This window comes from Myotis yumanensis, unplaced genomic scaffold (assembly GCF_028538775.1).
Source record: "Myotis yumanensis isolate MYYU_CA2020_CCGP unplaced genomic scaffold, mMyoYum1.0.hap1 SCAF_22, whole genome shotgun sequence".
Taxonomy (NCBI): domain Eukaryota; kingdom Metazoa; phylum Chordata; class Mammalia; order Chiroptera; family Vespertilionidae; genus Myotis; species Myotis yumanensis.
Window position 1 is genome coordinate 6052266 of NW_027223773.1, and position 17303 is coordinate 6069568.

The window sequence follows — 17303 nt, forward strand, 5'->3', positions numbered from 1 at the left end:
GAAAGGAACACTTGCTATAGTTTTTTAGCCTTTCAGACACACTTAGAGAAATAGCAGTTGGCTTTGAAGTGAGTTAACATTAACTAGATGACCAGATGTCTGGAAAAGAAAAGGAAAGGAGGTAGGCGTGTGAGCGCTCTCCCAGGGTCTGCAGAGCTGGTCTTTATAGTTCTGGAATGTTAGGCATGTTCTCAAGCCGTCGAATCGAGCTGCTACCTCTCTTTCCCGGCAGCAGCTGCTTCCCTGTGCCTCACGATGCTGAACTTGGGGTCGGATAGTAACAGCAGGTAAAGTGGATCTGGTGTCCAGCAATTGGCTGGCGTAACAGTAGGGTCTGGTTTAGAGGCCAAATGCAGGCATTGTCACCTGGCCCAGTAAATCCTCACTAACGGGTTGAGGGTGCGAAGTGAGGACGGTGAGCAACATTTCTTCTGAGCTCTGCCTGTTTGCCTCATCCACTCCCACTCTGCTGGTACCCACCCGCCGGGCTCCATCTGAAGATCCTGCCCGGCCCTACTTTCTAGTGAGGGGCTGTGTCTGTCGTGGCCCCAAGAAGACTCAATGGGCTGGCAGTTCGTTATGACAGATATCCCAGCAACTAAGCTGGGACTTTTTTTTTTTTTTTTAATATATTTTATTGATTTTTTACAGAGAGGAAGGGAGAGAGATAGAGAGTTAGAAACATCGATGAGAGAGAAACATCGATCAGCTGCCTCCTGCACACCCCCTCCTGGGGATGTGCCCGCAACCCAGGTACATGCCCTTGACCGGAATCGAACCTGGGACCTTTCAGTCCGCAGGCTGACGCTCTATCCACTGAGCCAAACCGGTTTCGGCCAGGACTCTTTTTTGCCAGTTGCTTTTTTGAATCAGAATGTTCATTTCAGCTGTGTCATCCTTTATTTTCTCTGCTCAGCGAAGCCAAGCCCTCGCGTCCAGCACGTGTCACTTCACAGACCAGCAGGGCATAACCTACTCGGCTGGCTTGTTGTTTTTCAGCCCTAACGGCTCACCAGTGACCTGGGGCAGGGCTAACTGTTAATAAATGTTGAGGCCTTGAGATTATTTTCCCACCTCTTTATTACCTCAAATTATAGTCTTTTCACTCCGCCCACTATGGCCTTGTTCCACTATCAGGAAGCCAGTCCCACTCAAACATAAATTACACCTTTTTTCTGTCCTATAAAACGCACATCATAGAAACCCTACTCTTTTGTTAACTAAGTGATTTAGTGGTTTTGACACCCACTGCCCAGAGAACTTTGATTCTTTTCTTCACACTCAGGATAATATGGGTCATCTATTTGCCTGATTATTTCTCACATTGACATTTATGAGAGGAAAAACCACCCCTACGCCTAGTGTATTAATGGATTGCCTAAGATCTCATTCTTCCATCTGTACATAAACATTTATCATGTACCTACCATATACTTAGGCCAGACACGCTGCTGGGCTTAAAAGATATAAAATCATGTAGACATAGTTCCTAATCTTTATGAGCAATTAGGAGTTGTATGGTAAGCACTTCCATAAATGTATACATAGATACCTGCTAACCTGGTCACTCAACTCCATTAATGTTATACTGACAGTAGCTTTTGCTAATTAGAATGTATTGACTACATGAGAGATTCAAGCCAGTGGATTCTATTAAAAGCACATCTGAACCTATAATTCTAGACGTTGTAGATGTCTTTTTATCCTTTTAGGAAGGATACAGGTATGTCTTAGTGATGCTGCTTGATTCTGGTGTATATGCACATATATGCAGAGGACAATCTAAAAGGATATATTGATGGAGGGCTGCATAGAACAGAGCCTTTTTTCACTCTATAACTATTTATATACATGTTTTTAAATATGTTTTGATTTTTAAGGGAGAGGGGAGAGAAAGAGAAACATCGATGCGATAGACAAGCACCAGTCGGCTGCCTCCTGCACAAAACCTCGAGCCCAAAACCCAGGCATATGCCCTGACGGGGTGTCAAACCAGTCACCTCTCGGTGCAGACAACACTCCACCCACTGAGCCCACCGGCCAGGGCTATAGTTCTTTTTGAGCCTGTGAACATTTGAACTATCCAGAGGAATACTTTAACAAAATTTGATTTTTTAAAAATATTTTAAACGCCTGGAAAAACGGAAACTTGCTATATTGCTTTGGGATAAACGTATAGGAGTGGAATGGCTTAAATGTGAAAGACTGACAACACCAAAGGGTAGCAAGAATATGAAGCAACTAGAACTCTCATACTTCGTTGTTGAAAATGTAGAATGATCCAACCCCATTGAAAAATACTCTGACAGTTTCTGACAAATAGTATTGCTCACGCAGCCTCCACTTTTGCCTCTCATTCCAGTCCGGACTCAGTGTGGTTTCGAATTTTGCTTTACTAATTAGATAGAGACATAAGCATCTTTTACCCTGATTTGGGGGGCAAACTTTTTATGTCAACAATTATGAGAGTCATGGGTACTCCCTGGAGAAAGGCGTGTGTATGGACGTAGATGCGGGGAGGGGGCGTCAGCTCTGTGTTGGTTGGCTCGGGCTGATGTAACGAAGTGCCACAGACTGGGGGGCTCAGACACAGCCGTTTATTCCTCAGAGTTCTGGAGATGAGATGGCCAAGATCAAGGTGTTGGCGGGGCTGGTTTCTTCTGAGGCCCCGCCCCTTACAGATGACATGGACCTCCCTCCCTCCCTGCGTGTCTGTGTCTTAATCTCCTTGCAAGGATGCTGCCAGTCCTGTTGGGAGTAGCGCCCACCCTCACGACTTTATTTTCACTTAATTGCCTCTTTAACGACCCTGTCTCTAAATAAGGTCACTCTAAAATCCTGGGACCTCAGCATATGAATTCTGGGAGGGACACAGTTCATCCCAAAACAGTGATCAGCTCTGTGTTCTGTCTTCCCCCCGCTCCCAGGACCGGCTGATGTATGAGGCTCTGAAGCAGTCCCTTGGCCAGTGACTTCCCAGCAGCGGCCGTGGAGGAGTCCCGTGCGCCAGCCTGGCGAGAAGCCCAGCGCTCCGAGCGGGCGCCTGCAGCTCGACAGGTGGCCTCACGTAAGCTTTGATTCTCAAATTCATGAGGCCACGTCGGAGTTGAAGATTTCTTCCCATCTGGCCAGCCTTGTTTGGAAACAGCCTACCTCCTCTTCCAAAAAAATTGAACTGCCAAAATAAAATAACCGATCCTTTTTTAAATAAAATTTTTATATTGAAACTATCTCAACTGTACTCTGGAAAGGTTGCATTTACAGTAAAAAAAACAACTTTCTGCCTCTGAACCATCTGAAAGGAAGTTGCCAACCTGATGGCCCGTCACCCCAAATACTTCCATGTTTATTTCCTGCCACCAAGATACTCCCCTGCGTCAGCCACCATCACAGCCAGGGAGTTAGTGGTCACTGCTCCCATCTCCATCTCGGCTCCATCCGTGTCTCCTATGGCCCAGGAACGCCCTTCATAATCAGAGGGTCCAGGTTAGAATGAGCTGTTGCTTCCGTAGAGGCCGGAGCAGCTCCTCTGTCCTGGCTTCTGACACTTGTGCAGGTTAAAAGGCAGCTCCTTGCAGAATGCGCTCCGTGCGCGTTAGCCTGCGGTTCCCTCTCGATGAGACCCAAGTTGTGCACCTTTGGGAGGCGTTTCATGAAGCGACGCCCAGTCCTCATTGCGTCCCGTCAAAGGCCCGTGATTTCGAGTTGCCCCTTCCTGAGACTGTCCACCTCGATCTCCTGGTTAAGGTGGTTCCGCCAAGCTTCCTGTGCTCTAACGTTGCTTTTTTCCTTAGGGAGGTACTGGAAACTGTAAGTAGTCCATTTCTCACCACACTCAGGAATCACCATGTTTTCAATGTGTTGTTTCCCGTTAACTATCATTACATGATGTTCAGATTGCCCCAGGTTTGGCGGTGTGGGAGCCCTTTCCCGCTGGCCTCTGCCAGGGTACCTCTGATGAGTCCCTTGCTGATCCTTTCTGAAGGGTTGAATATGTCATGTCTAATCTCATTCCTCATTCTTGGTGCCGCGTGTGTATTCTGAGGCTGGGTCGGTGGGTTTCATTACCTGGGTCTGTTCTCCTAAGATTTCTACTTCACCTCGCTCAACACAAATGGTTAGGCTACTTTCTTTCCATCAGAATATTGCTTTCCCTTTTTTAGTGAATGTATTGGGGTGACACGTGTTGGTAACAATCCTGTAACGTATCATCTGTACTGTATTGTGTGTTCATCACCCCCAGGTATGCTACTTTTAAGAATGTAGTTGATGAAAATGGGGAAAGTACTAATACCTAAAAGCAAATCAGATAAATAAGACAGCCCCCCCTTTTTTTTCCAAGGCGTTCACAGAAGGATGCAGACACTGAAACAGTGTCACAGGCCCAAGGAAGGGGTATGAAGAGAAGGGTGCAGAGGAGGCAACACCCATCAAAAGAAAGAGCAGATGTGGATTGTGTCCTAGAGATAGATGATCACGAACGAAGGGAGGATTAAAACGTTCTGGGCTGTTTCCTCAGCGTGTTGGCGGGGCAGTCTGGCTGCACTGGCAGGTCGTTCTTGCCCTTGAGGGAAGGAGGGAGACACTCCGAAACGTTTGTTCCAAAGAACTGTGTCTTAGGTGTGGCCGTGAAAGGTCCACGTTATCTCTAGCTGAGGACATTCCATCTCCCGAGAACAGTGAGTCTCAGAGACAAAAAACCTCCAATTCATTAGCTTCCATTCCTCCTCCCTCCTGACACCTGCCCTTCCTCCCACAGAACTCATTACCCCTCAGTTCCCCTGCCGGCAGCCAGTCATTTATTATTTAGAAATGTCTCTGACATCCGTCCCTTCCATCCGTCCCTTCCATTGTTCAACAGGCACTGACCTAGTTGGAGCTGTCATCACCTTTCAGAAGGTGGACTCGGCCTCCTAGCTCATCTCCTGTTCCCATCTCTTACCCATGGGAACGCTCGGCTTCACATTCTTCTGCAGCCTAAACTCATCAGTCTAGTTACACACGGACTTCTGAATCTGACATCAGCCCTCCTTTGGCACCTGTCCCGTCCCCTCCCCCCAAATGGATTTATTGCTGTTCCCATGGAACCCCACATTCTTCAGCCTTTTCTCACAGTGTTCCCACTACCAGGAGTGCCTCTTCCCCCAACACAGGGCCCACTTCTGGGCTTGAAATGCCACTTTTATATATATATATATATATATATATATATATATATATATATATATATATACATATATATACATATATATATATTATTGATTTCAGAGAAAGGGAAAGGTAGAGAGAGAAACATCAATGGTGAGAGAGAATCATTGATCAGCTGCCTCCTGCACGACCCACACTGGGGATTGAGCCCGCAACCTGGGCATGTGCCCTTGACTGGAATCGAACCTGGGACCCTTCAGTCTGCAGACTGACGCTCAATCCACTGAGCCACGCCGGCCAGAGCCCAGACATTATTTCTTGACATAGGTGATCTTCACGGCACAGGACAGTGTGATCTTAAATGCTTGTACAGCATCCCTGGCAGCTCCAGCCTGTCCATCATTTTCAAATTCAACAAGTGCAATATCATGCCTCCCAGGTACCAAAGGCACTTCCTTGAAACCAGGGAACTGACTGAACAGCACGGATAGCATCACCTCACCAGTCCCTCCTGGTACGTTATTAAGGAATAACATAGAGTTTGGAGGGTAATCTGGGGCCTGAGGATCGGGTGTTGCATTTCCAGGGTGTTCGCTGAATGCGGTACTCGCTGGTCAAGCTTCGTATTAGCAGTTCTTTGCTGCCTGTTCCCAGTTTTGGCTTTTTTTCTTTTCTTTGTCAGCAAAGGTCTTACACATTTCAGCTGCTCTATCAGAATCTGTTCTTCAATACTGGATTCGCATTGGTTTCCCCTACAATGGAAATCCTGGTAACTGTCTCAAGGCCTGCGTGGATGAGCCCCATTTAGTATTTAGACACTGAACGTGGCCAAGGCTCCCCGCCTGGTCTTCGTGGTCTTTAAAGCCGCTATATCTACCACATGGCCAAACTGAAAAAATGGGGCATCCAGGGGTCGCTTCGTTTCTTTTTAAATTTTGCCATTCCTGTTGTCGATATAAATCGTACGGTTTGATCTGATACCCAACTTTTGGGTTAAACTGTTCCGATAGCCCGAGGCCAGTATGGTGTCCCCTCAGAACCAAGCATTGGGGAGATTTGATGGAGATTTCATGTTGTTTCCTCCCCAGCCATCTACCAAACTGGGACTTCATGGCTCCCTGAGGAGGAGCCAGCAAAGCTTAGGACGTGGGACTTGCCCTGGTACTGAATGACTTCTGGAGCCCTTTCAGCAAAACTGAGAATGCTCGGAGGAAAGTGTTTCTAAGAATTTGGCCTACACGAGCATTCTCTAGAACAAATGCTCTAAAGAGGAGATTATATGTATTTATTACAACTGGAATTCTAATTACCTTCTTCTTTTGCACAGACAGGCAAACCTGCTCTCCCACGCTGCTGACCAGCTCGCTGTGCGCCTGGTAAGTGGACAATGGTCCTTCTTTTCACACTCCAGGAAGTTCCACTGGCTTGAACTTTCTTGAAATTAATATTACGGAAAGGCGAGTTTCGCAATAACTGAAAGCTTTAGAAGAGGAGAGATACTGGGTGGGGGCAGTGCTGTTTGCGGCATATAAGGAAATGTGTTTTGTAAGGAAAACGCCCTGCCTGACAAGGGGGTCAAAAGCTAATTGATTCTGCAAACACTTTTGCGTACCTACTTCATGTGGGCTTTTTTTCAGTTGTCCTTTTTGTTCTCCGCTCTCTAAGAAATTGGATGTGGAAGGAATGTTCAGAATCTCTCTTCCTGTTTTGGACTGTAGTTTGGAGGCCAGCATAGATTCGTTTATTAGACATGAATTACTGCCTGGCCAGCGTGGCTCATTGGTTGGAGCGTCGTCCCAGGCAGGGTTTCGGGCTCAGTCCCCAGTAGGGGGTGTGCAGGAGGCAGCTATTCTCACATTGATGTCTCGCTTTCTCCCTTTCCTTTCCCCTTCCCCTCTCTCCATAAGTCAATTTTTTTTTTTAATTCTTAGAAAAGAAATGAGAGGGAGTGATTAAGATAACCATCAGAATAATGGTGACCTCTGAGGAGCAGGAGGCAATGGGGCTGCCCCTTTGTTGAGGTCTGAGTGGCATACAGAAAGCTGTACGTACTTCATATATACAACTCGGCGAGTTTGAAGATAAGTTTCCTGCTGCCCTCTTAATTAGTGTTTTTATTTGTGATCAGAGACTTGACATAAGATTGATCCTCTTAGCTAATTTCTAACTACCGCTGACGCTTGAACAACATGGGTTTGAACTGCACAGCTCCACTTATACGTGGGTTTGTTCAATAAACACTGCCAACACTCTTCCTTATGATTTTCTTAATAACATTTTCTCTTCTCTAGCTTACTTAACTGTAAGAATACAGTATGGCCGAAACCGGTTTGGCTCAGTGGATAGAGCGTCGGCCTGCGGACTGAAAGGTCCCAGGTTCAATTCTGGTCAAGGGCATGTACCTGGGTTGCGGGCACATCCCCAGTAGGGGAGTGGGGTGCAGGAGGCAGCTGATGGATGTTTCGCTCTCATCGATGTTTCTAACTCTCTATCTCTCTCCCTTCCTCTCTCTAAAAAATCAATAAAATATATTTTTTTAAAAAAGAATACAGTATGTAATAGCCATGACAAACATGTAAATAGACCGCTTATGCTATCGGTAAGGCTTTCGGTCAGCAGTAGGCGATTAGTAGTTATGTTTTCAGAGAGAAAGAAGGTCTATGTGGATTTTCAGCCACACAGGGAGTCGGTGCCCCCAGCCCCCTTATTGCTCAAAGTCACAGTCTTGGTGATGACAGGCTTTGTGCCTTTGAGCAGTACCTCCTGTGTCCCCCTCCCTTATTCTGTTTCTATTATGATTCTCCCCCTATACATAGACATTCTATGCTCCTGCCTGTATTTCTGACATATTTCACGATAAAAACATTTTTAGAGTTGAGGGTTCCTTCTGGGGAAAACGACTTTCGACTGAAATAATGGGCTGAGATAGGAGCAATTAGGCTGTAAGTCATCGAGATAAATTTCTGTGACGGCGGAAAGCCTGTCAAGCACAAAGCAAAAGCCGGAGCCGTGAAGGTGAGCTTTGGCCTCCTGCCATCCTGACTCACTGGGAAGTGAGCCCACCCCCGGGAAAGTGTGTAGTCACCTCGGTGCCCAAGATGAAATCTGCTGAGAGCTGTTTCAGATAAAAAACAAACAAATCAATGCCGTTTGTCTCCACCACCTTCCTCCCTCCTTTTCTTGTTGTTAATCCTCAGCCAAGGATATTCTTCCATTGATTTTTAGAGAGACTGGAAGGGATGGGAAGAGAGAGACACATCGATTGGTTGCCTCCTGCACTTGTCCAGACCGGGGCCCGGGCTGGGGTGGAGCCTGCAACCAAGGTACGTGCCCTTGACCGGAGTTGAACCCAGGATCCTTTAGACCAGTGGTTCTCAACCTTCCTCATGCTGCGACCCTTTCATACAGTTCCTCATGTTGCGGTGACCCTTAACCATAAAATTATTGTTGTCGCTACTTCATAACTGTAATTTTGCTACTGTTATAAATTGTCATGTGAATATCTGATATGCAGGATGTATTTTCATGGTTACAAATTGAACATAATTAAAGCATAGTGATTAATCACAAAAACATTATGTAATTATATACGTGTTTTCTGATGGTCTTAGGCGACCCCTGAGAAAGGGTCGTTCGACCCCCAAAGGGGTCGTGGCCCACAGGTTGAGAACCACTGATTTAGAGGGAATGAGGGAATGGCGTGAGGATAAGAGCGGTGCAGCTGAAGGAGAGGGCCGCTTGTGTGGGTCTGTGGGCCGGGGGTTATTTACATGGACTGGTCGGGAAGGGAAGTGAGAGTGACCCCTGCGGGGCGACTTCTGCACGTTCTACAAGGTCAGGGTGTTGGGTAACGTGCACGTGGCTGCCGTCCTCCAGTGGCTCCTCACTCTGACCCACGTGGGCTACGTAACTTACACGCCCATCAGTCCCAGGAGGAAAACAGGGACATTCACTCCCAGGTTTGCCACTGTCCCTGGACGCTCTACCAGCGTCTCCATCAGAACCGTATGGGCAGTGATGGCACCTGCCCTGGCTAGGTGGCACCGTGGGAGCGACATCTCAGATTCCAGAAAGGCTGCGGGTTTGATCCCAGTCAGGGCGCACACGGGAGGCAACCGATCGATGCTTCTCTCCCACATCCAAGTTCCTCTGTACCCCTTCCTCTCCCTCTAAAAACAAAAACAAAAACATATCCCCAGCCTGGCTGGTGTGGCTCAGTGGTTGAGCATCAAACTATGAACCAGGAGGTCACGGTTCAATTCCCAGTCAGGGCACATGCCCGGGTGGCAGGCTTGATCCCCAGTGTGGGGCGTGCAAGAGGCAGCCGATCCATGATTCTCATCATTGATGTTTCTCTCTTGCTCTCTCCCTCTCTGAAATCAATAAAAATATTTTTTAAAAAATATATATCCTCGGGTGAGGATAAAAGAAAAAATACTGACACCTGGTCGGCCTCTTCCTGGTTGATGGGCAGCTCCCTCACGCGTGTTCCAGCCTCGTCCCAGGCCAGGTGGGTGGTCTTACAAGGGTGCATCTGTCCTCCCTGTGTGGGAAGCCCTCCAGGGCAGGGCGGCCCTGCATTGCACCTGTCGCAGGCTCCATCTGCGGTAGGGATTCCCATGACCTCTGCGGGGGTGGGGTCGGGTGTGCAGAGCAGTCCGTGTGTCTGCAGGCCCCGGGGGGCTCACATCACCGCCCGCAGGCTGAGGTCATTACCACTGGCCATTACCAGTGTTTGTGCGCGGAGCACCTGCCTTCGCACATTTTAATTCATTCCATTGCACAACAGCCCTGGGAAGGGAGGTGAGGCTATTATCTATTTTCAGATGAAGAAAGTGACCACAGAGAGTGGGTGGAAATTGCCCCGCGGCAAGAGAGGGGCAGAGTCGGGCAAGTCTTAGCCACTGAAAACCCTTCTTTAAGGAAACAAAGAACAAGGATGAGAAGTTTGAAGGTCTGGGGTTGAACACTCCAAGCGTAGTCACCGGGCAGAAGCCAGGTGACTCATGGGAGGAGAGAGGCCTTCGGTGCTGGCTGTGGGTAGCACAGTCAAGGCGGAGCGGTGTTTTAATACCCTCGTGTATACTTCTGCTGGGTGTGCTGTTCTGTTACTAAAGGAGTTTTAGAAATTCATAGGGAGGAAGCGGTCATCCACAATCCTACTTCTCAGAGACCACCCCGTGCCCTGGCTGGTGTTCTCAGTGGTTAGAGCGTCGGCTCGCAGACTGAAGGGTCCCGGGTTCGATTCCGGTCAAGGCCATGTACCTTGGTTGCAGGCCCTGGTCAGGGCTCGTGCAGGAGGCAACCAATCGATGTGTTTCTCTCACATCGATATTTCTCTCTGTCTTTCCCTCTCTCTTCCACGCTCCCTAAAAATCAATGGGAAAATATCTTTGGGTAGGATTAAACATAAATAAATAAATACATACATAAATAATAATAAAGTGAGTGTCTGTGAGTGTCTAGCACAGCCGTCGGCAAACTACGGCCTGCGGCCCGTTTGAAATGAATAAAACTAAAAAAAAAAAAGACCGTACCCTTTTATGTAATGATGTTTACTTTGAATTTATATTCGTTCACACACACACTCCATCCATGCTTTTGTTCCGGCCCTCCGGTCCAGTTTAAGAACCCATTGTGGCCCTCGAGTCAAAAAGTTTGCCCACCCCTGCTCTAGCATCACAGCAGCGACCAGGATAGAGAATGGCGAGGTGGGTGCTCGTGTCTCAGGGTGGGTGTGGGGCACCCCTCAGGGCCCCTCTGTCCGCTGCTCCGACCCTGGAGGGCCCGGTGCCTTGTGCAGAAGTCTTCCCAGTCTCAGTGCCTCAGACTTTCTCTGTCTCCCCGCCCCCGACAGACCAGAGTGTCCCCAAGAGAAACCATCAGACAAGGAGGGACAGGAAGTGGTGAATGTGCAGCTCCGCTTCCTCCCCGCTCAGAGGGGCTTTTAAACAATTCTTCTCTCGTCAATGCAGATGGAGGAAAAATACACACAGAACGCACGTGGGGCTCAGTAACAAGGGGGACACCTTCCCCATAAGCTGCCGGCACCACGCTCTCTTCTCAGGGTCGGTTTGGGGTGAAACTGGACATCAGGCAGGTCCCGAGGGGCAGCTTCTTTAAAGAGGTGGCCTCTTAGGTGAGAGCTGAATGTTGGAATGGAATGGCTGCTCCCAGATCTGTCAGTCCTAGGTCTCGGGCACTGGGGGGCTCTGCTCATGGTGGCTGGGCCACGGGGTGGGTGGAGGGGGAGGGAGGAGAGCCGTGAGCAATGGCCTGGGAGGGACGATCAGAAAGCAGAACACAGGCCTGGAGATCGTGTGTGTGTGTGTGTGTGTGTGTGTGTGTGTGTGTGCTGACATGCACGTATGCGAGTCGTGTGGGAGGCCAGGCCCTGGGGAGAGATGAGCAGCGCCTCCTCCCTCTGCCCCTCTCCCACCTGACCCGTCCACACACACGTTCATAGTTTTGAAAACCCTATTTCATGTGGCCATTCCAGTCCTGCAACCGTGTTTATTCAAATCAGGTGCTTAGAGCACCACACCAGCCCTGCACAGCCATTAGTGCAGATGCGTAAGGACCAGGATCAGCTTTTTAAAAGATATATTGTTATTGATTTCAGAGAGGAAGGGAGAGGGAGAGAGAGAGAGAGAAACATCCATGATGAGAGAGAATCATGGATCAGCTGCCTCCTGCACGCCCCACACTGGGGATCGAGCCGGCAACCCAGGCATCAAACTGTGACCTCCTGGTTCATAGGCTGACAGTCAACCACTAATATCGCTTGGTGGTGGCCAGTAATGGAAGCACAAAGGATTGCCAGGCCTCAGGCCTGGCGCAGGGGCTATGGAGCCGGCAGGTGGGCTGGAGCCTGGGAGACAGGGTGAGCTGCGAGGGGCAGGACTCGGGGTGCTGGGAGTGGCCCTGGCCTGGGGCTGGGAGGGTGTGGCTCTCTCTGACTCACCTGTCTCTGCGTCCCCAGTGTGGGCAGCCTCCTGTGGAATGTGTGCTGTGCGCATTGCCGTGCAAAGTTAAGCGTTTTGCTGACTTCAGAAAACAATCGAGTCCAAGTCCCAGACACAGAAAGTGGTGGCCAGGGCTGGGAAGGAAGGGGAAGTGGGTCTGGACTTTCAGTTTGGGAGACGAGAGGTTCTGGAGTTCGGTTGTATGATAGCGTGAGTGTGGTTAAGGCCACCAAACTGTACGATGGCAAATTGTGTGTTGTGTATCTTCCCACCATTTAAAAAAAATTCTAGCCCTGACCAGTTTGGCTCAGTGGATAGAGCATTGGCCTGCGGACTCAAGGGTCCCAGGTTTGATTCTGGTCAAGGGCATGTATCTTGGTTGCAGGCACATACCCAGTAGGGAGTGTGCAGGAGGCAGCTGATCGATGTTTCTCTTTCATCAATGTTTCTAACTCTCTGTCCCTCTCCCTTCCTCTCTGTAAAAAAACAGTAAAATATATTTTAAAAAAATAATTCTAAAAACACTCAAAACGTTTGGGCAGCGAGCAGTTGGGACATAGCCTTCAGCTTCGTGACATGTCCTTTGTCCAGTGATCAGTCCCAACACGGTGATGTTCCCAGCAGCAGTGGTAACCGTGGCACCCAAACCCAGGCGGCCTGCGACAGTGTCTTTCCTGGGATCCTGAGAAGTGAGTTCCTGGCTCCAGGCCCACAGGCACTGAAATCCTGTGTTTCTGCCCCGTTGCTGCTCTGAGATGTCTGGAGGTGGTGCGACTTCCTGCAGTGTGGGATCCCTTCCCGGCACCCACCTCCCAGGCCGTGCAGTCGCCCAGAGGAGGAGTGAGCGGTGTGAGGAGCTCGGACCTCTGCGTGTCCACTGTCCTCTCTTGTTGGCAAACAGGGCCTGGGTCGTGTCTGCTGGTCCCGCAATGGCTGTCGGACGATCCAAACTGGGCTTTGCAGAGTGGCTGTTGGGAAGCCATAGACTTCTGAGCCAGCTCTTTCTTCTTCCTTTTTAAATATATTTTTATTGATTTCAGAAAGGAAGGGAGGAGAGAGAGAGAGAGAGAGAGAGAGAGAGAGAGAGAATCGTTGATCGGCTGCCTCTTGCACGCCCCCCACTGGGGATCAAGCCTGAAACCCGGGCATGTGCCCTAACCTGAAATTGAACCGTCATCTCCTGGTTCATAGGTCAGCACTCAATCACTGAGCCACACCGGCCGAATCCTTTGGCTTCTTAATGTACCTGTGATGTATTCAGGTTCTTCCTCTACCCTGGCCTACGTTATTAGGTCACTCAGCAAACTTGTACAGAGCCGGGGCCACCCTTGGGGCAGCCAGGTCCTAACAGGTGTGGCGCAGTGGCACGGTTTTCTCTAGCAACACAGCCATGAGCCTGAGCTGGGTGCTGAGACAGCCCTTCGCCTCATCCGCTCTTGGTCCCTGGGATGTTCCCTGGGCTGCGGGGAGATGCCCGGGGAGTGGACGGGCCCAGGCCTCCCCACGGAAGGACATCCTCCCAGTCGCCGCCCTCTGCGGTGGAGCATGCAGACACCTGGGCTCCGGCCTGGAAGGCACGGTGGCCCAACACCCTCATTCCCACACCACCAGCAGGTTCCTGGGGAGGTGACTGAAGGAGCTGTCACCGTCTGGAGGGCTCAGAACGAAGCTCGTTAAAGCCTCGTTCTGGTTCTGCCACTCCTCAGACATTAAGCTGGCCAACCCCAGGCTGGTTGCCTAACTTTGATTCTCGGTTTCCTCCTCTGAATGAGGCGACGATTACCTCCTTTACATTGTGGGCTTTCAAAGGAGCTAATGATGCTGGATTGGAACGTGACAGTCATCTCCTGGTACACGTTCACACTGGTCTGTGATCGGTACGAGAGGGATCAGCAGAGAGACGAGAGGGCGGGAGGCCACCAGGCCCACCTGGGGCAGTGGCCACATGGCGGCCGAGAACGCAGGGGTGGTATCTCCTAAACGAGGGAATTAGGAGCCAGCTCAGTTCCCAAGGACTTAGTTCCAAGGACTAAGGAAGATTTGAGATTTGACTTGAGCTCCCGCCTATGCCTCTGGGGAAACAGCTGCTTCAGTTAAACTGCTCTGGCCCGGGAAGGGCTGGGCTGAGGCCCAGAGAATCGAGTGCTCTTACAGGGGAAAAAAAAATCTTTAGGAGTTCATTGACTTTGTCATTCAGGTCTAACTGTTGGCGATTTCTCTTGCTTTTACTCGTCTACTTATTTTTGAGAAGGGAGCAGGGATGAAAAAACTGCTTTTATACAATTGAGGGCGGAAGGGTTTGAACTAGAATCTGGAGTCGTTCTTTTCAACTCTGAGGCCTCCAAGTGGGGTGCAGTGGGGTGAGCCTCCGCAGTTATTTATGATGGTGGTGGGCCCCAGTTTGGCCTGGCGGGCAGTCCCTTGGAAAGCAGAGGTGGCAGGAAGCCCGCCCGGGGCTCTGTAGCTGACCCCACCCTGGGAGGGAGAGACAGAGAGCGTGATTTAGACGTGCTCGCAGGGCTACGAGTGAAGTGGACGGTGCAGGCGCTGAACACAGCTCGGCGGGCTAGCGCCTACTGTCAGCGGGGAAGCAGGCGTCTGCTCAGTGGGAAGGTGACAGCGCTGTTATTGGAGACACTGCCAGGAAAGAACTCACCTTCTGGCGTGCTTTTGGCCCAGCCTGGAGGGGACAGCAGGTGCCTAGGTGTTTGGTTATGGTTAAATGGGAGATAGCTGCTGAGGTTGGGAAGGGAACCAGACACTCCCTTGTGCCAAAAAAACAAACCAAACAAAAACCTCAGCTACTAAATGGGAGGGAAATTTGAGACTTAAACCAAAATAACTGGACAATGATAGGCCCTTTCTCTTTTATCTCTCCCCCCACCCTCCTCATTGGTTAGAGAGAGTGGAAGGGAAGGATGGAGTCGGGGGAGAAACATGGATGTAAGAGAGACACATGGATTGGTTGCCTCCTGAACATGCCCTGACCAGGGCCAGGAATTGAACCTGCAACCCTTTGGTGTCCGCACTCCCCGCCCCCCGCCCGCCTGGGGCCAGGCGATGCTTTAACCACTGAACACACTGGCCAGGGCCCCTTTCCCTTTTGAACAAACGAGAGGTTACTCTGGGTCTTACTGGACCCTCCCTGAAGGCCTTTGCTAGTGATCTGACAGGGAGGGCGATGGTGGCGGCCTCAGATCAGCCATCGCTGATCTACAAGGAGTAGAATCCAACATTGCTGGCGATTCAATGCCCCAGGCCTTTCCCACAAAGCTGCCCTTTGTTTTCTTCCCCAAGGATTACAGGTACAGGATGTGTACCTAGTCACACGGCCTCTACTCGGCTCGATAGGGAAGCTTCTGCCCTTAGAAGAAAATTCTAGGAGTGTGCCCCAGGTCCAAGAAGGGGTGCTGTGTCTTCAGAGTCCCCTCTGCAGCCTGGTTAAAGAGAACCCCGGATACTGTCCTCAACCCCTTGCTTCAGGCTCCGTGCCAACACCCACAGGCCCAGGACAGCAGCTCCCCTCTGAACGGCAGAGCTGTGTTGACTTGTCAGCGTCTGAAAGCCCCCGCCTCGGCTGGGCCCAGTTGTGAACTTCATGAGCCACCTGCCAATTCAGACTCAACCTGGCAAAGTCAAAGCTGTCCTTTTGCAGCTGACTCTCGCCTTTCTCCAGGTGACTCTACCTTGTCATTAATTTTCCACCCAAAAAGCCCCTGCAGCGTGATCTGACCTACATACCCGTGTTGTCAGATCCTGCTTCTTTTCCCAGTCGGGACTGTCCCTGGTGTCACCACACCCCTTTCAGCTCCCTGGCCAGGTGCCTCCTCACTCCTCCCTGCCGTCTCAGAATGGAACATTCCAAGAGGGGTTTAGTGCTCTTGTGTTTCAAAGGGGATTTTTTTCAGGGCCTTCCCAGCCTTAAGTCATCAGACTCTCCTTACTGCATTCCAATGACAGGCTGCTGGGAGACTTTCCCAACGAGACAAGGAACAAGGCATCACCTTGTTCGGACAAAGACCTTCCCAGGCTCCCACAGCGTCCAGTGTCTGGCAGTGAGTGGTGTGTGCCCTCAGGCTGATTTCTGCAACATGCCTCCTTTCTTCATGGAGGTGTCTCCCTCACCGGGCCAACGTGGATTACAGTGACAGTGTGCACGTACATCCTGTCTACAATGGCAGCTGTGCGCCCTCCACAGCTCCAGCCTCATCGACACTCTCCTGTCTTAGGCGTTGATTCTTTATTACTGAACTCCGATTCCACGCATATCCCAGCACCAGAACATCAGCTCCTGAATTTGGGACGTTTTATCTTTGTATCCTCACTGCCTAAGGTGATGCCTGACCAAGTGCCTGTAGAGTGAATGAATGAATGAATGAATGCATGCATTTTGGCTCTGGATTTAAACATTGTTTCACATGAGAATTTCTGGTTGGCTCTTTCCTCCGCTTCTGCTGAGGTACTAAGGCCAAGGTGGGGCGAGGCCCTGACTTCATCTGGTGTGTGTGCACCATGCGCTGCAGCTGCCCGCCCGTCACTCGTCCTCACCCACTCCACAGCCTGTCTCATCTTGTATGATGATGGGACAGGCACGCCATGGAAGATAGGATCAGTTCCCTCATTAAAGCAGCAGTGCCAAGGTCCTGGCCAACTTCAACTGAGCCTTGTTGGCATCTGCATCCCGGGATGGTGGCCCCACCCCAGCAGGAGGTCCTGCCCCAGCTGAGAGAGTGGAGCAAAGAAAAGAATCTGAAGAGGCTGATGATGTTGTGGGCTTTGGTCTTCCTTTTTTTAAATATATTTTTATTGATCTCAGAGAGGAAGGGAGAGGGAGAGAGATAGAAACATCCATGATGAGAGAGAATGATGGATCGGCTGCCTCCTGCACCCCCCACACTGGGGATCGAGCCGCAAGCTGGGCAGCTGGAGCCATAGGCAGGGGGCCTGGAGGGCTTGGTGAAAACACAATCCCTTTCCCATCTAGCATCGAGTAAGCCACAGGGATGTCTCCGGTACTTTTCCCCAACTGGCACAGAGTATCTGAATTGGCAAGTTGGCTCTACTACCACTTTAAACGTTAAAGCAATGGCTTTTTAAGCAAATAGTTCAAAGACACGGGGATGTTTCCGGAGCAGGAGGATCAGAGGGAAAGCAGAGTCCTTTGGGGAGGAAATGAAGCAGGTCTGCAGT

General features: G+C 50.2%; 1 protein-coding gene and 1 pseudogene across 2 annotated transcripts in view; one reads left to right on the plus strand and one right to left on the minus strand.

The window, feature by feature from the left end:
• NVL (nuclear VCP like) overlaps positions 1–3379 on the plus strand; it is a 44995-nt gene extending 41616 nt beyond the window's left edge. For both annotated transcript variants that reach the window (XM_070401157.1, XM_070401158.1), the window contains one exon: positions 2928–3379. In XM_070401157.1, the coding sequence (XP_070257258.1) occupies positions 2928–2972 (45 nt within the window). In that variant the 3' untranslated portion in view covers positions 2973–3379. The remainder of the gene's footprint in view (positions 1–2927) is intronic.
• A 2080-nt stretch (positions 3380–5459) lies between these two features.
• LOC138999345 (U2 small nuclear ribonucleoprotein B'' pseudogene) lies at positions 5460–12167 on the minus strand (annotated as a pseudogene).
• Positions 12168–17303: the final 5136 nt, after the last annotated feature.